The sequence below is a fragment of the Balaenoptera ricei genome, chromosome 3, assembly GCF_028023285.1.
Source record: "Balaenoptera ricei isolate mBalRic1 chromosome 3, mBalRic1.hap2, whole genome shotgun sequence".
Lineage (NCBI taxonomy): Eukaryota > Metazoa > Chordata > Mammalia > Artiodactyla > Balaenopteridae > Balaenoptera > Balaenoptera ricei.
The window spans coordinates 167724122-167748274 of record NC_082641.1 but is presented as its reverse complement, the minus strand read 5'-3'; the positions used below and the strand labels follow the sequence as shown (position 1 = coordinate 167748274).

The 24153-nt window shown below is 39.6% G+C and overlaps 3 protein-coding genes across 6 annotated transcripts in view; 2 read left to right on the top strand and 1 right to left on the bottom strand.

Moving 5' to 3' along the window:
* Positions 1–7843, top strand: part of NLRP3 (NLR family pyrin domain containing 3) — a 61446-nt gene extending 53603 nt beyond the window's left edge. For all 4 annotated transcript variants that reach the window (XM_059919714.1, XM_059919713.1, XM_059919712.1 and 1 more), the window contains 3 exons: positions 3267–3437; positions 3942–4112; positions 7251–7843. In XM_059919714.1, the coding sequence (XP_059775697.1) occupies positions 3267–3437; positions 3942–4112; positions 7251–7350 (442 nt within the window). In that variant the 3' untranslated portion in view covers positions 7351–7843. The remainder of the gene's footprint in view (positions 1–3266; positions 3438–3941; positions 4113–7250) is intronic.
* The window catches only part of GCSAML (germinal center associated signaling and motility like), a 137880-nt gene that overhangs the window by 40220 nt on the left and 73507 nt on the right, over positions 1–24153 (top strand). The window lies entirely within an intron of this gene.
* Positions 9193–22912, bottom strand: LOC132362078 (olfactory receptor 2B11). Its single transcript, XM_059916032.1, is given in 4 exon segments — positions 9193–9251; positions 21970–22077; positions 22080–22591; positions 22593–22912. Coding segments are annotated over 4 exon segments (999 nt in total).

Here is a 24153-nt window from a genome sequence, read left to right as displayed (position 1 = left end):
GACATGATTCAACCCCATACACTCTGTCTATCCAAACTGGAATCATTATGAGACCATTTTTCCATGATTTACTTTTTTCATTTACTGTGGACACATTGCCATGCTGGTATATACAGATCTACAGATTTTGGCATAATGCTCTGTAGTATGCATTATGGTAATATATTTAGCTGCTCATTGAATGATGAACCTTTGGATGAGTTTCTACTTTTTCACTATTACAAATAACTCTGCAACAAGCATATTTATATATACAACTTTATGTGTGTGTATTTGTTTTGAGACAGATACCTACAAGTGGAATTAATGAGGCAAAACTTTTAGGCATTTTATATTTTGTTAGGTATAGCCAACATTTCTTTTCTTGAACTTTAATTCTTTCTCTCTGGCTGCATATTGCCCCTGCCCCCTCCACAATATTACACAAGCATCACACACTAAGCATTTGCAAAATTCTTTATTTCTTGTAACTTTTTTCCCACCCCTCTCCTGTTTCTTCCCCTCTCTATTCTGCCCTCTTGCCCTCTCTATTCTGCCTTGTTGAATAGTGGGACTTTCCAAGGAGTTGACAAATAAACAGAGGATAATTCTAATCTTGTGTTTACTTTCAATTTCCTCTGCCTCTCATCTTTCTTTTACATAACACCAGAGGGAATTTTCTGAAATGCAAATTTGATAATACTGGGCTTTTGCTCAAAAAAACCTTCAAACGTTCGTCTTTGAAATCAGGGTAAATTTGGTATATCTTAGCTTGGCACATAAGGCTATCCCTCATCAGCCCTAAATTGCTGCTTCTTCCCTCTTGCCTACCACACCCTTCACTCTTCTGAGTCATACTGAAGTTTTAGTTCTAAGAACCTGGCCCACTCTTCACCTTTCCTCACCCTTGCATACCATTTTCCTTTTTGCCTGAGGGTTACCCTTACTCTCCCATTCCTACTGTCCATCTAGAAAGCTCCTTCTTATTCTTCAACTGATTTCTCTGATCCTCAGTTTTTCTATTTAAAAATAGATATAAAAACAACACGTGCATCTTGGTTTTCTAATAATTCAATGAGATAATCCTATTTAAAGTCATCATCACACAGCCAAGCAATTAGTAGATACTCAATAAATGTTAAATCTTCTTCCTCAATTTTCTTTGTGAGACATTTTTGTGACATAAGGCATATCATTAGTAAATTTTTAAAAAATCAGTAACAACATAGTACATGGAAAGATATCTATGTTCAGTAAATGTAGATCTGAGTTGAATGGATTGAGTGAAACCAAGATATATGATGTTGGTTACATTCTTCTAATCTAGTGGTTTGGTTGGTAGGGCTTGGTTGTTTGATTTTCTAAACATTTCATTATGTACTCTATGTACCCATCACTCAGTCTCAGTGGTTACCAACATTCTGATAATCCTGATGTGACTTATTCTTAACAAAACCACTCTATCTACTTGTAATTGCTGCCACTTCACTGTGTACTTCTCCTCAAACATCTGTTGCATAATACTTTTTAGCCCTTTTCTGGAAATAGTAGTAAATCTTACTATTCTGTAACTTTCAAAATATTCTTTCTTTTCCTTTTTGAGGACCATCTCTAGTCTTCTGGAATGGTCTTCATCTTTGCCAGTGTCTTAGTCTATTTGGGCTGCAGTAACAAAAATACCATAGACTAGGTGGCTCAAACAACAAACATTTATTTCTCACAGTTCTGGTGGCTGGAAATCCAAGATCAAGGTGCCTGTAGATCACCTGGTTCCTGGTGAGGACTCTATTCTTGGCTTGCATACAGCCACTCTTGCTGTGTTCTCACATGGTGATAGGGGTGAGGTAGCTCTCTGGGGTCTCTTTTAAAAGGGCACTAATCCCATCATGAGGACTCTACCCTCAAGACCTAATCACATCTTAAAGCCCCCACATTCTACTGGATTGGCCAAAAAGTTCTTTTGGGTTTTTCCCTAAGATGTTACAGAAAAACCCAAATGATCTTTGTGGCCAACCCAATAATACCATCACATTGAGAGTTAAGATTTCAATATATGAAATTTGGAGGAGGGGGGACTACAAACATTCAGTCTATGATAGCCAGAAATCCTGAAAATCCCTTCTGCATGTTCACTGAAGGTCCTCTGATAAAATTCTCCTTAGCTAGAAAGAAGAACTTACTATAAACTACTCAATTGTTTTTGTTCATACCTCTTGGGCTTCATTTCCCTCTTTGTCTTGCTTACTCAGTCTTTTTTGTTGTGACTCATTCTTGACTGGGAAGATGGAGACTAGCGGATGGATAATTATTTCTGTTTCCTCTTGGTCATCTGTTCATGCTATGCTGTCTGGATCACTTCTTTCTGTATTTCTATTTTTTTCTGATTCTAAGACACCTTGGAACTTAAAAACATGTCATTGTTAAGAAAGAAATGTGACTGCATGAGATATTCTTAAATCAAAACTTTGTTGAAGGCCTAGCACATGTGACTTTCTGCATACTGTATATTACTCTTTGAGCTTCTATGCAGGAGTGACACAGCTCTCTATTTCAGAGCCCTTATGCTCTTGTTGGGTGATAGTATATTCTCAACTTGACCAAGAGTAGTACATCAAAAATCTTAGTTCCACTGCGTATAATGCAAACCTAGGGCTTTGTACTCTGAGAGGCCATTTACAAGGCAGAAGGTAGTGTGAAATGGACAGAAGGGCCAATAGAGAAGGGGATGGCTCTAGAAGGTGTAAGTCTGGGTCCCCTCTCTACCAAATACTCTCTCTTTGACCTTAAAAACAACACATGATTTGATGAGCTTCAGCTTTCTAATCTGTAGAAAATATTCAATAGTTACAGCTGCACTGCCACCTTGCTTGGTTGGTATAAGAATCAAATAAGGTAGGCCTCTGCAGTGTTAATATAATAATAATGAGAATTATCAGTAAGAGACAATCTGGGATGTCTTTCTGGAAGAAGTGGTAGTGAGGAACATGTATGGCCAGAGGGAATACGTGTAAGAAGGAGGAATGTGGAGGGAATGTGGATCAGTTTGCTTTTGCTCTGTCCCTTCTGCTGATCCCAGGAAAGCATCTGCTAAGAAATCATTTGTCTCTTTTATGGGGCCAGAGATAGGGAGTCATGCTCTCCTCAGATTATATCCAAGATGCTGGCCACTGACCTTTAAGTTGAAGCATGAAGCTTTTCAGATAAAATGAAGTTCCTGTGTTGAGACAGCTGTGCAATGTTCAAGGAAGTCTGGGCATTGAGGATTCTTCTCCCTGTTCCTTCTACAGGTTGGTGAATTCTGGCATTACGTCAAGTGGTTGTCTAGCTCTATGCTCGGTGCTCAGCACAAACCAGAATCTCACACACCTTTACCTACGGGGCAATGCTCTCGGAGACGTGGGGATCAAGCTACTCTGTAAGGGACTCTTACATGCCCACTGCAAGCTTCAGGTGTTGGAGTAAGTCTCTGAGCTTATTACAGTGATGGGAATGCATGGTGGCTACAGGGAAGGGGACAGTTGAGGGGAATGATGATGAGATAATCTATATCTGAGAGTCTTCCTAGGGCTTGGCTTCTTACAGGATTATGGGACTAGGAGGAGCTGTACTTTTAGATGGTGTAAAGGTAAATACTGAAGTTCCTTTCACCATAAATCTCTCTACCACAAAAGAGTGGGGGTGGTATGGCACTAGTGTTTTAGGAAAATCTTGGGGGGAGACACAGAATTTGGGAAAAATCATTTCATAAACTGCTGTTAATCATTTGAACTGCAAAATCCAGTAGACTGGAAAAAATATTCTCATCTGAAGAGGAGAGAATGATAACCCTTGGCACATAAGGCAGTTCCAAGTTTGTTAATCCTGAGCCTTTTCTGCATTTGAAATACTACAGGCTAAGATCTGGGAGACCTGTGGAGGATAATTAAGGGTACATTTTCTTGAAATCACCTTCTTTCTTGCAGATTAGACAACTGCAGCCTCACGTCACACTGCTGCTGGGGTCTTTCCACACTTCTGACTTCTAACCAGAGCCTGCGAAAGTTGAGCTTAGGCAACAATGACCTGGGTGATCTGGGGGTCATGCTACTCTGTGAAGTGCTGAAACAGCAGGGCTGCCTCCTGAAAAGCCTGAAGTAAGTGTGCTCTGTAGAGATTTGTGTGGCAGGGCTCCTAGTGCTAAGGAAAAGTTGGCCAGTTTCCAAAATCCAGGTTGGCTTCATTTGCACTCTGGGTGAGGTTGGGCCTGGGCCAGTTGCTGATTTATAAATGTATACAGTAATTGAGTCATGAACTATGTATTCAATTTCATCCAGACATTTAGAATAATCAAGGTTCATTCGGGTGTGAAAAGACCTTTCATCCATATTCCTGAAAGAAACACAAGTCCCAATGAAAAATAGCCAAAGAGAATTGTATTTCTATGCAAGGTATCATACTTTGTAGAACTAGACCTGTCCATGGGTCATCCTTATTGCAAAGGTCCTTGCGTAGTAGGGATGTTGTTGGTCTTGTTTAGGAGAATTTCTAAATAGAAAGTGCTCCAGAAACATCAAGATTAGAAATTCCATAAACTTTGGCCTGTCTTCAGGGTGTTGGGACCGTTGGCTCCTTTCCATCATCAATGATACCACTGAGGTACACATTACCTCGCTAGTAAGAGCTTCCTAATTAGTTTCATAACTTCTGTCAGCTCTGACGATCACAGTCTCCACTAAAGACATTTCTTTCACTTGGTTTTAGGGTCAACACACTCTCCTCTGGATTTTCTCCTACTACATTGGCTGTTTCTGCTCAGTCTCCTCTGGTATCCCTTCATCATTCTGACCTTTACATACTGAATCCCCAGGACTCAATCACTGGGTTAATTTTTCTTCTTTACACTTTCTCCCTTGTTTACATCATCTAGTCTTCTGGTTTCATCATATATGTGCTGTTCCCCTCCCCCCAGTTCATATCTCCATGAATTCCATGTTCAAATGCTTGTCTCACCTTTCTACTTGGATGTCTAATAAGCCTCCCAAATTTCACATGTCCAAATCCAAACCTGTGCTGTTCCCTTCTGTCTAAAATCTGCTTCTTCCCTATCTCAGTCAATGGTAACTCAGTCTGAATTGTTCAGGTCAAAACAATCCTGGTGTCATCTTTGACACATCTTTTTCCTTACGCACATATCCAATCCATTGGCATGTCCTGTTAACTCTGCTTTCACAGCATGCCCACTCATTGACCACTTTTTGCCAGCTTCATGGCTCCTACCCTAGTTCAAACCACTGTCACCTCTTGTCTGGATTGTCCTGGTAGCATTCTGCCAGGATACTCTGCATCTACCATTGCAGATGGAGGGTGTAGCTAAAACATGAGTCAGAGCATATCACTCCTACCAACATGCTTCTATCACAAAGTAAGAGCCACAAACTCATGGCAGTGTCTAAGGCCCCATGTGATCTGGCTCCTGCTATTTTTGCAAAGTCATCTTCTAACCCTAGTTCCTTCTGCTCCACTCACACTGGTTTCCTTGCTATTTCGAAAAACACTGTCACCTCCGAAACTATGCACTTGCAGTTCCCTCTGCCTGGAACTTCCCCCCTTTGATATCCACATGCCTTATTCCTGTGCATCATTAACTTCTCTGCTCAGGGTTTTCTCTGTGAGTCTGACTGTAACCATCCTACTGAAAATAGCAACCCAGCATGCCTTTCCTCTTCTTTGCTTATTTTCCTCCATAGTGTTGACCATCATAATACATGCTATATCATTTTCTTGTTTATTTATTATCTATATCTTACCCCTAGTTTATAAATTCTATTAGCCCAGAAATTTCTGTCCTTGTCCATGGACTCAAGGCTGAGAACCAATTGGAATACAGGTTTGAATAAACAATAGTTCAGATCAGCATTGTATCCTTGTGTGGACACAGTGGAACATGCTTCTTGCAAGAAAAGCCATTTCCAGAGCTAAGAGAAATAGGAAAGAAAGGAATTATTGGTCAGGATGAAGCTGGGGACATTTCTGTATGTGGGCTAATTGACCCAGCCCTGAAGGACACTCTGGAGATAAGGGACAGGCTCAAAATAGACTGGGGAATCCATGGATGCAGTCAACCTGTCTTGTGAGCTCAGGTTGCCATAACAAAATAGCATAGACTAGGTGCCTTAAACAAATCATAGACATTTATTTCTCACAGTTCTGGTAGCTGGAACATCCAAGATCATGGCGCTGGCTGATTTGGTTTCTGGTGAGAGCTCTTTTCTGAACTTGTTGTGTCCTCATGTGGTACACAGAGATAGAGACAGAGATAGACAGAGAGTGTGTGCTGTGGTATCTCTTATTATAAGGGCACTAATCCCATCATGAGGACCCACCCCCATGACCTCATCTAACCCTCATTACCTCCCAAAGACCTAATATCCAAATACCATCACATTGAGGGTTAGGGCCTTAACATATGAATTTTGAAGGAACACAAACAGTCCATAACACAACCAAATCAAGATTATTAGAAATGCTTCAGGACAAATGGTATGATTTCTTAGTTAAGTTGCAAGGGAAACTTAAAAAAAGAGAAGGAGGAAGAACTGATATCAAAGAAGACTTGAGAGGCATACCAAGCAATTACAATGTGTGGACCTTTTTTTTTTTTGGCTGCATTGTGCGGCTTGCAGGATCTTAGTTCCCCCACCAGCAATTGAACCTGGGCCATGGCAGTGAAAGCACCAAGTCTTAACCACTGGACCTCCAGGGAATTCCCAATGTGTGGACTTTATATGGCTCCTGATTAAATGAACATAATATAAAAATTTTATCAGACAGTTGAGGAAGTTTAAACACTGATTGGACATATATTGATATTTAGAAATTATTGTTAACTTTTTTGGGTGTGATAATGGCATTGCAGTTATGTTTTAAAAGTCTGCATTTAGTTTCACACATTGAAATATTTATAGATGCATGAACTGCTGTGTTTAAGATAATCCACTGATGTGAGGAGTGGGTGGGTGATAGATGAAACAAGATTGGCCATGAGCTGTTAACTGTCAAACCTGGGTAATGGGATTCATTATACTATTCTCTCTATATTTGCACATGTTTAAACATTTCCAAACTTGAAGGTTAAAAATATTGAATATCACAGAAACCACATTAGGCATGAAGTGCAACATTGGAAAACCTAGAAGTGTGAGGCTAAGTGAGGAGATGAGATTTTTAAAGCCAAAAACTGAAAGTGTTTCTTTGAAGAGTACAATCCAAAGCTTCTCTATTTGCTTTTACAGGTTGTGTGGAATGTATTTCAATTATGATACAAAACGTGCATTAGAAACACTTCAAGAAGAAAAGCCTGAGTTGACCATTGTCTTTGAGCCTGCTCGGTAGTGGTGGAGGCAGGGCTGCCAGACGCCAAGGTTCTTTGCCTTCCCTGCCATCTAGGTGTGGATAAGTGGTAGTGAGTACTCCTCCATCAGGGTTAAGACCACCACTCTGTGATTCTTCTGGTCCAGTGAGGAAGAGTGGAAGCTTGCTGATGGTGCCTTTGCCTAGAGAATGTGAGCATCTCCTTTACCTCTGTGTTGAAGACACCAGGGCAATAAAATCATCAAACAACGCAGGTCTCACCATAGTGCCTCAGTCAGAGGATGTGCTCCTCTTGGTGACCTCATGTAACTAACTCATTCAATAAAGCACTTTTTCTTTCTTCTTCTCTTTTTGCTCTAGCTCTCCTTTCCCTCATATCTTCCCCCTCCCCTTTTTTTGTTTACTTTTGACTGTATCATTCCTCCTGCCATCTTTCTCTTAACTGACCATAACAGAATGAGTTAACTGTATATTATGTTGCAATTTTGTGGCAGCAACTTATTTATTTTTAATCTTTGAACAGTTATATTTTCTAATAAAATAATTCATTTTATTGTATTGTAGCTGGTTGAAAATTTGGAAAATAGAAAAACTTTATTGTATTTATTGAGTTAATTTGTTTCCTTTCCTTAATTTTAAGAGAGTGTGCCTAGAAATCTTTTTACTTATTTATCTAAACTACTAAAGATAAATTAAATTGCTTCATGTGTTAAAAAATCTCTTTGCCAAATGATTCAATTGTAATGAATAAGGGGAAAAAAAAATGTCTTATCCTAACTCTGATGGTTGAAATTTCAGCTCTGGTAGGACAGGAGGTTGAAATCATGCAAAAGAAAGTTTCAGAGTAGAGGGCGCCTATATTCATAAATAGAAGTATTATGTAGAAAATGCATTTTGCCTTCAGTTATAAGAGCTTATCTTGGATTTATCACATTCCAGGAGCATTTCATCTGCCACACTTCACATAGCATTAAGTCATTAATGTATATTGAATGATTGCTTCTCCACACATGGAGCAACTCTTAAACCACATGGAATTTTTCAGGATGGAAATACCACTTCCTTTTTCAAATGAGTCCTCTAGACCTCTGCTTTTCAAAGTGTAGCCTACGGACTGTTGACGTAAGGAGATTTTGAAAGAATGTAAATCAATCGAATTACTAAGTATGCTTTTTAGATGAGCTGACTTTTTTCATGATAAGACTTTTTCAATAAGGGAAGCAGTATATGATTTATATTCTGGTGCAAAGTCTTTTTCTAGTCTAGGACTAGCACTTTTGAGTAACTCTGATCTCGATATTTGTTTTTTTGCATCTTAGTGAAGTGAGATATTGCAGACTGCCTCTCTGCCACAAACACCTTGACATGCAGGATAAAATATAATTAGAAAAACACAGCTAAGCTGGAAAGACAGAAGAAAAATTTCTGTTCATTAAGATCTCAAAATTGGATTAAGAGTTTACCTTTCAGTGGTCAAGAGGAATATCTGAATAGATAAACACCCCACAATATAACTATTAATTTGGAAAATTCCATGAGGTTTTCCACACTAGTAGAACTAAAAAATAAGTAAAGTTGATGGATAGAAAAATCAATATACAAACATCAACACATGCAGTTGGAAAGAAATCATTCGTTCCAACCATCACGATTAAAATTGGGTGAGGCATGAAGCAGCAATGGGTGCTAAAACCTAATAGGAAATTTAAATGATAAGCAGTATTCTTGTGTAGTCTGAAATTATCTTTTTACAGTTGGCTAATCAGTTGCAAAAGAAAAATAGTAACTATATAAAGAGCAGAAATTGGACAGTACCTGACCATCTAATAAAAAATATCAGTGAGGGCAGATGGATGTCTGCTTTCAGGTGAGATGACTTGAGATGGAACCAATATCACTACTGTGTGTTTCTGGTTGAGAACCTGGAATTTAATCATCAGCAAACACCAGACAAACTCCAAATGAGGAAGTTCTATTAAAAGGGGGAGGGGACTATATTCTTCAAGAATGTCAATGTCAGTGTTGACAATGGATAAATCTTGGGGTGGGAGGGTTATGGAATTATTCTTTAGACTGTTCTTATTCTTGCATCTTTTATGTACATATGACATATTTCCAAATAAAAGGTATAAATAATCAAAACAGCAGTATTTCTAAGCACTTGCAATTTAAAATGTAATAAAATCCTATTAATAAAGGGACTACCCTGCTGGTGCAGTGGTTAAGAATCCACCTGCTAATGCAGGGGACATGGTTTCAAGCCCTTGTCTGGGAAGATCCCACATGCCACGGAGCAGCTAAGCCCGTGCACCACAACTACTGAAGCCCGTGCACCACAACTACTGAAGCCCGTGCACTTAGAGCCCGTGCTCTGCAACAAGAGAAACCACCTCAATGAGAAGCTCACACACTGCAACGAAGAGTAGCCCCCGCTCGCCACAGCTAGAGAAAGCCCGTGCACAGCAATGAAGACCCAACGTAGCCAAAAATAAATGAATAAATTTACTTTTAAAAATCCCATTAATCATAGCAATAAAAATTATTAAGTATGCAAACAAAAGAAGAGCAAAGAGCATTTTTCTCACCATCCAAGTCTACAAAGATTTACCCACTACAGTCACTGACCAACAGTGCACTCTGTGTTTCAGACAGAGGAAATTAAAGATGACAACAGGATGCTCAGTGTTTTGGACAGTTTCCTTAGTTAGTTAGATGTAGGTCAGGAAGAGTTTTAATAAGCCCAGTTTCTTTCATCTTCTCATAGATAGAAAAGCATGTTAATCACTAACTTGAGATATCTGTTCGTTATGACTAGCAGTAATCTTTTACCAAGATGTATACTTGACTACATGCATTCCCTAGCCAAAAAAAAAAAAAAAAAGTCACATATATACTGACTTCTTCCCCTACCTCTTTGGAGCAGTTCCTCAGAGCTATCTGAGAGGCTGTCTCCTGGGCTATAGTCCTCAGTAAGACCCTGAATAAAATGTAACTTTTGTGTTTTTCTTTCAGTCAATATTTACCTGGAGTGAATCTCTTAAAAATTAAAAGTTGTAAAAAACCATACAAAAGAGGACCTGAATGAATGGAGAGATGGAGATATATGTCGTATTCATGGATGGGAAGTTTCAAAGGCATGACAATGCTATCTGTTCCTCCCCTCAAACTAAAATTTGATGCAATTATCATTAACATACTGACAGGGATTTTCACAGAACTGAGCAAGATAATTTTTTAAATGTATAAGAAAAATAGGGAACAAAGAATATCCAGAAAAAATTTGACAACGTAGGAGAACTTGCCACACTAGATATTAAAAAGCTATAAAACTGATTGATGTAGTATAGGCAGGATAGAGTTCATGCACAGGCATAGGCATGCATGGAAATGTAATTTGTGACATTGAAAATGTTGAGGAAAGGAAGGACTAGTCAACCTGGCTGGGACAAACAGCCATGCACATGGAAACATTGTATTTCTGCCTTATATCATACAAATAAATTCCAAAAGTAATGAAGACACATTTTCAAAGTAAAGCTACATGTACAACAACGTGACTATAGTTAACAATACTGTATTGTATAATTGAAGTTTGCTAAGAGGGTAGATCTTAAATGTTCTCACCATACACACACACAAAAGGAAAAGTGCAACTATGTGAGACAATAGATATGTTAATTAGCTTGATTGAGTTGATTGTTTCACAGTGTATACGTAACCAAAACATCACATTGTTTTCTACCTATCTATCTGTCTAATTTTTATTTGTCAGTTATAACTCAATGAAGCTGGGGGAGAAACAGAATGACAGGAAAGTGCATTACATGACATAAGCACATTGACACAGATCATTAAATTAACAGAATGCAGTCACAATAAAAGCACATTGTTTTCTTCAGGGAAAAAAAGTATAAAGACTTTAGAAGAAAATAGAGCAAAATGTGCAAGTTTAGGTAATGTGCTTCTTGAAATAAATATAAAATACACAAAATATAAAGGAAAGGTTGATAAACTATAAAATGTAAAACTTTTGAGCATTGTTGTAAAGATAAAATATTAGCCCCAGCTTGAACCCTCTTGTGCCCAGTTCTGGTTCACATTTCACTCCAGCCATTGTTGTGCTCACCAGCTGCACACAGATGCAATATGATAGTATGTCAAGTCAGAGGTATCACCTATCTTTCTTTGCCTTTCAGCCATGAGGCTTCTCTGATACTCCATGGGACATTTGCTGAACAACCCCATGCTGCCCAGCCTGCCAGTACAACAAAGCTAATGCCCTTGAGCAACAGGGGTGGGGACCCTTGTGAAGGTTTCCTCTTCCTTTGAGTGATACATTCTACATGCTTTTCAGAAGGCCTTGCTAGGATTGAGGCCCTGTAACTTACTGTAGGGATCAGCTTATTACACCTCCCTTGTGTTTGCTTTCCTTCTGTTATGGATTATGTCAAGTTGAATGAAAATGCGCAACGCAAGAACTGTGAGTGTAGTTTATTCAGTGTCTTACTGAGGTCTATAGCCTGGGAGAGAGAGCCTCTAAGATAGCTCTGAGAAACTGTTCTGAAGAGGTAAGGGGGGAGGCCCACATAAATATGATTTTGCTGAAGCGTACTTGTAATCAATCACACATCTCAGTAGAAGATTGCTGCTAGTTGCCAAGAACAAATATCTTAGTGGTTTTAGTGTTTTTCTAAGTATGGGAAGATGCAAGAATTAGGGTTCATAAAATTTTCTCCTGAAAAAATCTAACTATCTGAAGGCTTGTTCTGCCAGTTTTCCCAGAGTGCCTCATTCCTGATCTCTGCCCTGAATTTCTTTCAAGTTGTACTGAAGGCCAGCGACTACAGTGGCTAATGACTTAATTCTTGTAGAACCAGTGGCGAGTGACATTCTTTAGTTTGCAGTTACATTGTGTTCCCTCACCCCACAACCTGTCTCAATTCATATGTTGAAACCCCAACCTTCAGTAACTCAGAATGTGACCCTATTTGGAAACAGGGTCTTTATAGATGTAATTAGTTAAGGTGGGAACATGCTGGAGAAGGATGGGCCCTAATTCAATATGCCTGGTATCCTTGTAAAAGGGTAAAATTTAGACACATACATAAACACAGGGAGAACATCATGTGCAGATGAAGGCAGAACTCTACAAACCGAGGAATGTCAAGGATTTTCAGCAAACCACCTGAGAGACAGACAGAGACAGAGACAGAGACATGGAAGCAGATTCTTCCTCATAGCTCTCAGAAGGAACCAACCTGGCTGACATCCCGGTCTCAGATGTCTAACCTCCAGAACTGTGAGACAGTGCATTTCTATTATTTAAACCACGCAGTTTGTGGCACTTTGTTATGGCAGTGCTAGTAAACTAATACAATTTGTAATAGCAAAATGTTTAGTCAGGTTAAAATGGTAACACTCACTCTCAGAACTGATGTGTCACTAGCAGCCAGTGGAGCTTTTCCAGTGACGAAACTTTATAGGAACATTTGTAGAAATGGAGGAGGCCCACCCTACTCCCGTATGTCCTCATCTTAACTAATTACAACTGCAATAATGCTATTTCCAAATAAGGTCACATTCTGGGGTACTGGGAGATAGGCCTTCAATATATAAATTTTGGGGGACACAAACTCATAAGCGTGCTCTCTCTGGCTCTCCAAATTCATGTTCTTTTCACATGTAAAATTCATTCACTGTATCCCAACCTCCCTAAAGGTCTTCACCCATTCCACTATCCAAGCTCATCTAATTATCATCTAGAATTCCCTGGCAGTCCAGAGGTTAGGACTCCGGGCTTTCACTGTCAAAGGCCTGGGTTCAATCCCTGGTTGGGGAACTAAGATCCTGCAACCTGTGCAGTGGGGCCAAAAAAAATACATCATCTAAATCAGGTATGGGTGAGACTTGAAGAATAATTCATCCTGAGGCAAAATTCCTGTCCAGCTGTGAACATGTGAAACCAAACACCAGGTTATGTACTTCCAAAATATAATGGTGGGACAGGCATAGGATAGACATTCCCATTCAAAAGGAGAAAAATCAGAAGGAAACAAATAATCACTGGTCCCAAGCAAGTATGAAACCTGACAGAACAAATTCCATTAGATTTTAAGTCTTGAGAATAATCTGCTCTGATTATGCACTGCCTTCCTGGTCACAGAAAAGTAGATGACCTCACCCCCTGGGCCTGTGCTCTCTGGACCCTGGTGGCAATGGCAGCCTTGTCAAACTCTGAACCACCAATAGGATCAGTCTTCCATTTTCTTGAAGGATAACATGTATTCCTAGACAGATAGCCCTGTTGGCCCATTTCTTGCCTCTGGAATCCTAGAAATCTGAGTGTCTTCTTTATTTTATTCTGTTTCTGTCTCCTTTAGTCCAATCTGTCAGTATTTCTGCTGATAGAACATTCACAAAAATCTTGTTGGTCTCCTGTGAAATTCATAGGAGTCCAAATCATCAAACAAGAGGGACCTTTATAGATCTTACCTGGACAACAACAACTTTATTCCTGGTTTCTACTGAGATAGTTGATTGGATCCATGAGTCACATGCCTAATTCCTTTAGCAAACAGTTGTCCAGTCACATTCTTGATCCTGTGGCTTAAACTACACACACACAACACACACACACACACACACACACACACACACACACACACACACAAACCTTGCATGAAAGCATCCATGCACTTCTGTTGAACTTAAGTTTAAATTGGGAAAGAATCACAGTTTTGTGATATGTCATGCCATCTGTAAACATTGTATATCTACCCCATTATTCTCCTTTTCTATCTTCCAGTAACGTTTAGTTATTTTTTTAATATGTACCTCCCTCAGTTTTAAAAATTAGCTTTATTCCTATATACTCTAATATCTTTGTGGCCTTTATAAATGGGGTTGCATTTCTATTGCATTTTATAATGTCATTGTTGGATTGTGAAATTGCTGTATATAAATAAATATTTATCTATAGCAAAACAATTAGATTTAGTATTCTAGTGGTTTGTCTAATGAATTTGCTTGCTTTTTCTATATAGATGTCACCTTCAAGTAATAATAATTCTGATTCTTCCTTTCTCTTTCTCCTACATCTTATTTTTCTTTCTAGTTTGTTACATTATGTAGTTTTTACTACTTGGAGTGGTAGTGAATATCCTTGCTATGCTCCAAATTTAAAGAGAATTAACCTAAGATTCACAATTCCTGGTTTCTTTTATTTTTAAAAATTTTTCATTTTATTTATTTTATTTTTTAACATCTTTATTGGAGTATAATGGCTTTATAATAGTGTTAGTTTCTGCTTTATAACAAAGTGAATCAGTTATACATATACATATATCTGCATATCTCTTCCCTCTTGTGTCTCCCTCCCTCCCACCCTCCCTATCCCACCCTTCTAGCTGGTCACAAAGCACCGAGCTGATCTCCCTGTGCTATGAAACTGCTTCCCACTAGCTATCTATTGTACGTTTGGTAGTACATATATACACTACCACTCTCTACCATGTCCATATATACACTACCACCCTCTCACTTTGTCCCAACTTACCCTATCCCTTCCACGTGTCCTCAAGTCCATTCTCTAGTAGGTCTGTGCCTTTATTCCCATCTTGCCCCTAGTTCTTCAAGACCTGTTTTTTTTTTTTTTTTAGATTCCATATATATGTGTCGGCATACGGTATTTGTTTTTCTCTTTCTGTCTTAACTTCACTCTGTATGACCGACTCTAGGTCCATCCACCTCACTACAAATAACTCAATTTCGTTTCTTTTTATGGCTGAGTAATATTCCATTGTACATATGTGCTACATCTTCTTTGTCCATTCATCTGTCGATGGACACTTAGGTTGCTTCCAAGTCCTGGCTATTGTAAATAGAGCTGCAATGAACATTGTGGTACATGACTCTTTTTGAATTATGGTTTTCTCAGGGTATATGCCCAGTAGTTGGATTGCTGGGTCGTATGGTAGTTCTATTTTTAGTTTTTGAAGGAACCTCTATACTGTTCTCCATAGTGGCTGTATCAATTTACATTCGCACCAACAGTGTATGAGGGTTCCCTTTTCTCCACACCCTCTCCAGCATTTATTGTTTGTAGATTTTTTGATGATGGCCATTCTGACTGGTGTGAAATGATATCGCATTGTAGTTTTGATTTGCATTTCCCTGATGATTAGCGATGTTGAACATCCTTTCATGTGTTTGTTGGCAATCTGTTAATCTTCTTTGGAGAAATGTCTATTTAGGTCTTCTGCCCATTTTTGGATTGGGTTGTTTGTTTTTTGATATTGAGCTGCATGAGCTGCTTGTAAATTTTGGAGATTAACCTTTTGTCAGTTGCCTCATTTGCAATTTTTTTCTCCCATTCTGAGGGTTGTCTTTTTGTCTTGTTTATGGTTTCCTTTGCTGTGCAAAAGCTTTTAAGTTTCATTAGGTCCCATTTGTTTATTTTTGTTTTTATTTCCATTTCTCTAGGAAGTATGTCAAAAAGGATCTTGCTGTGATTTATGTCATAGAGTGTTCTGCCTAAGTTTTCCTCTAAGAGTTTTATAGTGTCTGGCCTTAAATTTAGTCTTAAATCCATTTTGAGTTTATTTTTGTGTACGGTGTTGAGTGTTCTATTTTCATTCTTTTACATGTAGCTGTCCAGTTTCCCCAGTAACACTTATTGAAGAGGCTGTCTTTTCTCCATTGTATATTCTTGCCTCCTTTATCAAAGATAAGGTGATCATATGTGCGTGGGTATATCACTGGGCTTTCTATTCTGTTTCATTGATCTATATTTCTGTTTTTGTGCCAGTACCATACTGTCTTGATTACTGTAGTTTTGTAATATAGTCTGAAGCCAGGGAGCCTGATTCCTCAAGCTCTGTTTTTCTTTCTCAAGATTGTTTGATGATTCAGGGTGTTTTTTGTTTCCATACAAATTGTGAAATTTTTTGTTCTAATTCTGTGAAAAATGCCATTCATAATTTGATAGAGATTGCATTGAATCTGTAGATTGCTTTGGTCAGTATAGTCATTTTCACAATATTGATTCTTCCAATCCAACAACATGGTGTATCTCTCCATCTGTTTTTGTCATCTTTGACTTCTTTCATCAGTATCTTATAGTTTTCTGAGTACAGGTCTTTTGCCTCCTTAGGTAGATTTATTCCTAGGTATTTTATTCTTTTGTTGCAATGGTAAATGGGATTGTTTCCTTAATTTCTCTTTCTGATATTTCATTGTTAGTGTATAGGAATGCAAGAGATTTCTGTGCATGAATTTTGTATCCTGAAAATTTACCAGATTCATTGATTAGCTCTAGTAGTTTTCTGGTGGCATCTTTAGGATTTTCTGTGCATAGTGTCATGTCATCTGCAAACAGTGACAGCTTTACTTCTTCTTTTCCAATTTGGATTCCTTTTATTTATGTTTCTTCTCTGATTGCTGTGGCTAAAACTTCCAAAACTATGTTGAATAATAGTGGTGAGAGTGTACAACCTTGTCTTGTTCCTGATCTTAGAGTAAGTGGTTTCAGTTTTTCACCACTGAGAATGATGTTGGCTGTGGGTTTGTCATATATGGCCGTTATTATGTTGAGCTAAGTTCCCTCTATGCCTACTTTCTGGAGGGTTTTTATCATAAATGGGTGTTGAATTTTGTCAAAAGATTTTTATGCATCCATTGAGATTATCATATGGTGTTTCTCCTTCAATTTGTTAATATGGTGTATCACATTGATTGATTTGCATGTATTGAAAAATCCTTGCATTCCTGGGATAAACCCCACTTGATCATGATGTATGATCCTTTTAATGTGCTGCTGGATTCAGTTTGCTAGTGTTTTGTTGAGGATTTTTGCATCTATGTTCATCAGTGATATTGGTCTGTAATTTTCTTTTTTTGTGACATCTTTGTCTGGTTTTGGGATCAGGGTGATGGTGGCCCTGTAGAATGAGTTTGGGAGTGTTCTTCCCTCTGTTATATTTTGGAAGAGTTTAGGAAGGATAGGTATTAGCTCTTCTCTAAATGTTTGATAGAATTCACCTGTGAAGCCATCTGGTCCTGGGCTTTTATTTGTTGGAAGATTTTTTATCACAGTTTCAATTTCAGTGCTTGTGATTGGTCTGTTTATATTTTGTATTTCTTCCTTGTTTAGCCTCGGAAGATTGAGCTTTTCTAAGAATTTGTCCATTTCTTCCAGGTTGTCCATTTTATTGGCATGTACTTGCTTGTAGTAATCTCTCACAATCCTTTGTTCTTCTGCAGTGTCAGTTGTTACTTCTCCTTTTTCAGTACTAATTCTATTGATTTGAGTCTTCTCCCTTTTTTTCTTGATGAGTCTGGCTAATGGTTTATCAATTTTCTGTATCTTCTCAAAGAACCAACTGTTAGTTTATTGATCTTTGCTATTGTTTCCTTCATTTCTTTTTCATTTATTTCTGCTCTGATCTTTATGATTTCTTTCCTTCTGCTAACTTTGGGGTTTTTTTGTTCTTCTTTCTCTAATTGCTTTAGGTGTAATGTTAGGTTGTTTATTTGAGATGTTCCTTGTTTCTTGCAGTAGGATTGTATTGCTATAAACTTCTCTCTTAGAACTGCTTTTGCTGCATTCCATAGGTTTTGGGTCGTCGTGTTTTCATTGTCATTTGTTTCTAGGTATTATTTGATTTCCTCTTTATTTTCTTCAGTGATCTCTTGGTTATTTAGTAATATATGTTTAGCCTCCATGTGTTTGTATTTTTTACAGATTTTTTCCTGTAATTGATATCTAGTCTCATAGCATTGTGGTCGGAAATGATACTTGATACAATTTTCTTAAATTCACCAAGGCTTGATTTGTGCCCCAACATATGATTTATCCTGAAGAATGTTCTATGAACACTAGAGAAGATAGTGTATTCTGTTGTTTTTGGATGGAATGTCCTATAAATATTAATTAAATCCATCTTGTCTAATGTGTCATTTAAAGCTTGTGTTTCCTTATTTCTTTTCATTTTGGATGATCTGTCCATTGGTGAACGTGGGGTGTTAAAGTCCTAGTATTATTGTGTTACTGTCGATTTCCCTCTCTATGTCTGTTAGCATTTGCCTTATGTATTGAGGTGCTCCTATGTTGGGTGCATAAATATTTACAACTGTAATATCTTCTTCTTGGATTGATCCTTTGATCATTATGCAGTGTCCTTCTTTGTTTCTTATAACAGTCTTTATTTTAACGTCTATTTTGTCTGATATGATAATTGCTACTCCAGCTTTCTTTTGATTTCCATTTGTATGGAATATCTTTTTCCATCCCATCACTTTCAGTCTGTATGTGTCCCTAGGTCTGAAGTGGGTCTCTTGTAGACAGCATATATACAGGTCTTGTTTCTGTATCCATTCAACCTGCCTGTGTCTTTTGGTTGGAGCATTTAATCCATTTACTTTTAAGGTAATTATCACTATATATGTTCCTATTACCATTTTCTTAATTGTTTTGAGTTTGTTTTTGTAGGTCTTTTCCTTCTCTTGTCTTTTCTGCCTAGAGAAGTTCCTTTAGCATTTGTTGTAAAGCTGGTTTGGTGGTGCTGAATTCTTTTAGCTTTTGCTTGCCTGTAAAGATTTTAATTTCTCCATCATATCTGACTGGGATCCTTGCTGGGTAGAATAATTTCGGTTGTAGGTTTTTCCCTTTCATCACTTTAAATATGTCTTGCCACTCCCTTCTGGCTTGCAGAGTTTCTGCCAAAAGATGAGCTGTTAGCCTTATGGGGATTCCCTTGTATGTTATTTGTTGCTTTTCCCGTGCTGCTTTTAATATTCTTTCTTTGTATTTAATTTTTGATAATTTGATTAATATCTGTCTTGTGGTGTTTTTCCTTGCATTTATCCTGTATGGGACTCTCTGTGCTTCCTGGACTTGATTGACTATTTCCTTTCCCATATTAGGGAAGTTTTCAACTATAAATCTTCAAATATTTTCTCAGACCCTTTCTTTTTCTCTTCTTCGTCTGGGACCCCTATAATTCGAAAGTTGGTGCATTTAATGTTGTCCCAGAGGTCTCTGAGACTGTCCTTAATTCTTTTCATTCTTTTTTCTTTATTCTGCTCTGCAGTAGTTATTTCCACTATTTTATCTTCCAGGTCACTTATCCGTTCTTCTGCCTCAGTTATTCTGCTATTGCTTCCTTCTAGAGAATTTTCAATTTCATTTTGTGTTGTTCATCATTGTTTGTTTGCTCTTCAGTTCTTCTAGGTCCTTGTTAAACATTTCTTGTATTTTCTCCATCCTATTTCCAAGACTTTGGATCATCTTTATTATTATTACTATGAATTCTTTTTCAGGTAGACTGTTTATTTCCTGCTTCATTTGTTTGGTCTGGTGTGTTTTTACCTTGCTCCTTCACCTACTGTATATTTCTCTGTCTTCTCATTTTGTTTAGCTCACTGTGTTTGGGGTCTCCTTTTCACAGGCTGCAGGTTCATAGTTCTCATTGTTTATGGTATCTGCCCCCAGTGGGTAAAGTTGGTACAGTGGTATGTATAAGCTTCCTGGTGGAGGGGAATGGTGCCTGTGTTCTGGTGGGTGGGGCTGGACCTTGTCCTTCTGGTGAGAAGGGTCAAGTCTGGTGGTGTGTTTTGTGGTGTCTGTGAACTTAATATGATTTTAGGCAACCTCTGTGCTAAGGAGTGGGGTTGTGTTCCTGTCTTGCTAGTTGTTTGGCATGGAGAGTCCAGCACTGGAGCTTGCTGGCTGTTGGGTGGAGCTGCGTCTTAGCATTTAGCTGGAGATTTCTGGCAGAGCTCTCGACGATTGATATTACTTGGGCCTGCAAGGTGTCTGGTGGTCCAATGTCCTGAAGTCAGCTCTCCCACCTCGGAGGCTCAGGCCTTACACCAGGCTGGAGCACCAAGACCCTGTTAGCAGACGTCCCTGGTGGTGCAGGGGTAAAGAATTCACCTACCATTGCAGGGGACACGGATTCAATCCCTGGTCTGTGAAGATCTCACATGCCACATAGCAACTAAGTCCGTGTGCCACAACTACTGAGCCTGCACTCTAGAACCCGCAAGCCACAACTACTGAAGCCCATGCGTCTAGAGCCCATGCTCTGCAACAAGGAGAAGCCACCACAATGAGAAGCCCGTGTGCACCACAATGAAGTTTAGCCCCTGCTCGCCACAACTAGATATAGCCCGCACACAGCAACGAAGACCCAATGCAGCTAAAAATAAAATAAATAAATAAATAAAGTAAAAAAAAAAAAAGACCCTGTGAACCACATGGCTCAGAAGAAAAGGGAGGAAAAAAGAAAGAAAAAAAGATAATAATTATTAAAAAGTAAAATAATAATAATAATAAAAAGAGAGCATCCAAACCAATAAACAAATCCACGAATGATAACAAGCACTAAAAACTATACTAAGGTAAACATAAAAATCAGAAACAAATTAGTTGCAGACAGCAAACCCTAAGTCTACAGTTGCTCCCAAAGTCCACCACCTCAATTTTGGGATGATTCATTGTCTATTCAGTTATTCCACAGGTGCAGGGTACATCAAGTTGATTGTGTGGATTTAATCCACTGCTCTTGAGGCTTCACAGAGAAATTTCCCTTTCTCTTCTTTGTTTGCACAGCTCCTGGGGTTCAGCTTTGGTTTTGGCCCCACCTCTGCATGAAGGTGGCCCTCAGGCATCTGTTCCCCTTCCAGACAGGAGGAGGTTAAAGCAGTGGCTGATTAGGGCACTGTTGTTCACTCAGGTGGGGGGGAGGGAGGGGTACTGTAATCATACTTGGAATGAAGAGTGAGCCTGGGGTGGCAGAGACTGGCGTGACATTGCAACAGCCTGAGGTGTGCTGTGTTTTCTTCCAGGGAAGTTGTTCTTGGATCACAGGACCCTGACAGGCTGCATAGGCTCCCAGGGGGAGGTGTGGATAGTGATCTGTGCTTGCACATAAGATTCTTGGTGACAGCAGCAGCAGCATTAGAGTTTCATGCCTGTCTCTGGGGTCCGAGCTGATAGCTGTGGCTCGCACCCATCTATGGAGCTCTTTTAGCTGGTGTTCTGAATCCCCTCTCCTCGCACACCCTGCAACAATGGTCTCTTGCCTCGTAGGTAGTTCCAGACTTTTTCCTGGACTCCCTCCTGGCAAGCTGTGGTGCAGTAGCCCCCTCAGGCTGTCTTCACGCAGCCAACCCCAGTTCTATCCGTGGAGTATGATGTCCAAAGCCTGAGCCTCAGCTCCCAGCTCTGACCCTCCCTGGCAGGTGAGCAGACAAGCCTCTCAGGCTGGTGAGTGCTGGCCGGCACCAATCCTCTGTGTGGGAATCTCTCTGCTTTGCCCTCTGCACTGCTGTTGCTGCGCTCTCCTCCGTGGCTCTGAAGATTCCCCCCTGCCCATCCCCTCTGTCCACCAGTGAAGGAGTTTCCTAGTGTGTGGAAACTTTTCCTCCTTCACAGCTCCCTCTCAGAGGTGCAGGTCCCATCCCTATTCTTTTGTCTCTGTTTTATCTTTTGCCCTACCCAGGTACATGGAGACTTTCTTGCCTTTGGGAAGTCTGAGGTCTTCTGCCAGCATTCAGTAGGTGTTCTGCAGGAGTTGCTCCACATGTAGATGTATTTTTGATGTGTTTGTGGGGAGGAAGGTGATCTCCACGTCTTACTCCTCCACCATGTTGAAGGTACCCCCTTTGCCAGGAGTCTTCTAAGAGCACCCTCTACATCCTTGTTTCTCAGGGTATAGATGAAGGGATTGAGGGTGGGTGTGATTTGGAATAGAAGAGGGAGATAAATTTGTCCTGCTCCTGGGAGTAGCTGGAAGGAGGTTGCAAGTACAAGTAGATGGCAGGTAGGTAGATGAGGGAGACCACCACCAGGTGGGAAGAACAGGTCCCAAATGCCTTGTGCCATCCCTTGGAGGACTGGATCATGAGCACTGCACGAGCAATGAAGCCATAGGAGAGAAGGATGAGAGCTAGGGGGACCAGCACAAAGAAGGTCACCAGCACAGCCAGTGTGGTGTCATTCACAGCTGTGTCAGCACACGCTAGCTTGATCTTGGCTGGCACCTCACAGAAGAAGTTGTTTAGCACCTTTTGCCCACAGAAAGGCAACTGTACTCTCAGGACTACCTAAACAAGGGAGTTGCCAAAGCCACTGAGCCAGGCCACAACCACAAGCTGCTGGCAGAGAGGGCAGTGCATGATAATGGTGTATCAGAGGGGTTCACAGATGGCCACGTAGCAGTCCAGAGCCATGGGTGCTAGTGCATCCCAACTAGTGGAAAATTGCATACTGTACAGTGCAGCCACTGTAGCTGATGGTCTTGCTGGAGCTGCCCATGTTGACCAGCATCTGAGGGACCTTGGTGGTGGTATAGCAGAGGTCCAGGAAGGAGAGGTGGCTGAGGAAGATTTACATGGGGCTGTGGAGCTGGGGATCCAGCTGGGACACCAGGATGATGGAAATGTTCCCCAACATGGACAGAACATAGGACACCAGGAGGACCACAAAGAGAGGAAGTCCCAGACATGGCCTATCAGAAACACCCAGAAGGATGAAGTCCTTAGGGGGGTCCCCCAAAAAGCTTTGGTTGTCACTTCTCATGCTGAGGCATTTTCTGGCACCTGTGATGAATTGAGAAAGTTGGGATGAATAAAATCTAAGAAGCAAAATTAACTGTCTTTCTCATGCCAGTGCCTGTGCTTTCTTATACAGGTTCCACCATGTCTGATCTTCCTTACCTCTGTAAAGACACTGAAATATGGAGGAAATTAGAACCAAGAGTCAGACAGTTGCATGTATGTCTTGCTCTCCTTCCTACTCTGTGACCCTCTCTGAACTTCAATTTCTGCATCTGTAACATGGGGAAAAAATACCTGCTTCAACTACATTCTTGGGGATGATAAAGGGCCATTAGGTTTGTGAAAGCATGTCGTAAGAGCAATTTTCTTCCAATTTGGTCAAAATCTGCCATAGCTCCCATCACTATTAGAAGGTTTGAATTCTCTCTACAAACTCATTAACCAGGCATTGATCGCTTTCTTAGGCTTTCTTGTCTGACCTTTTTGAAGTGGTGGCAGGAGGGAGGTGAAAGGTGGCATAAAGCAAGAGTAAGGGCTTTGCGTCGGTGGGAAGGTAAATTGGTACAACCATCGTAGAGAACAGTATAGAGGTTCCTTAAAAAACTAAAAATAGAGCTACCATATGATCCTGCAATCCCACTCCTGGGCATATATCCAGAGAAAACTACAATTTGAAAAGATACATGCCCCGCAATGTTCACTGCAGCACTATTTACAATAGCCAGAACATGGAAGCAACCTAAATGTCCATCAACAGATGAATGGATAAAGAAGATGTGGTGCATATATACAATGAAATATTACTCAGCCACAAAAAAGAATGAAATAATGTTACTTGCAGCAACATGGATGGACCTAGAGATTATCATACTGAGTGAAATAAGCCAGACAGAGAAAGACAAATATCATACTATATTGCTTATATGTGGAATCTAAAAAAGTAATACAAATGAACTTATTTACAAAACAGAAATAGAGTCACAGATGTAGAAAACAAACTTATGGTTACCAGGGAGGAAAGTGGGGGGTTGGGGGGAGGAATAAATTGGGAGATTGGGATTGACATATTACTGTATATATAATAGATAACTAATAAAGACTTACTGTATAACACAGGGAACACTTCTCAGTACCCTGTAATGACCTATATGGGAAAAGAATGTAAAAAAGAGTGGATATATGTATATGTACAACTGATTCACTTTGCTGTACAGCAGAAACTAACACAACATTTTAAATCAAATATACTCCAATAAAAATTAA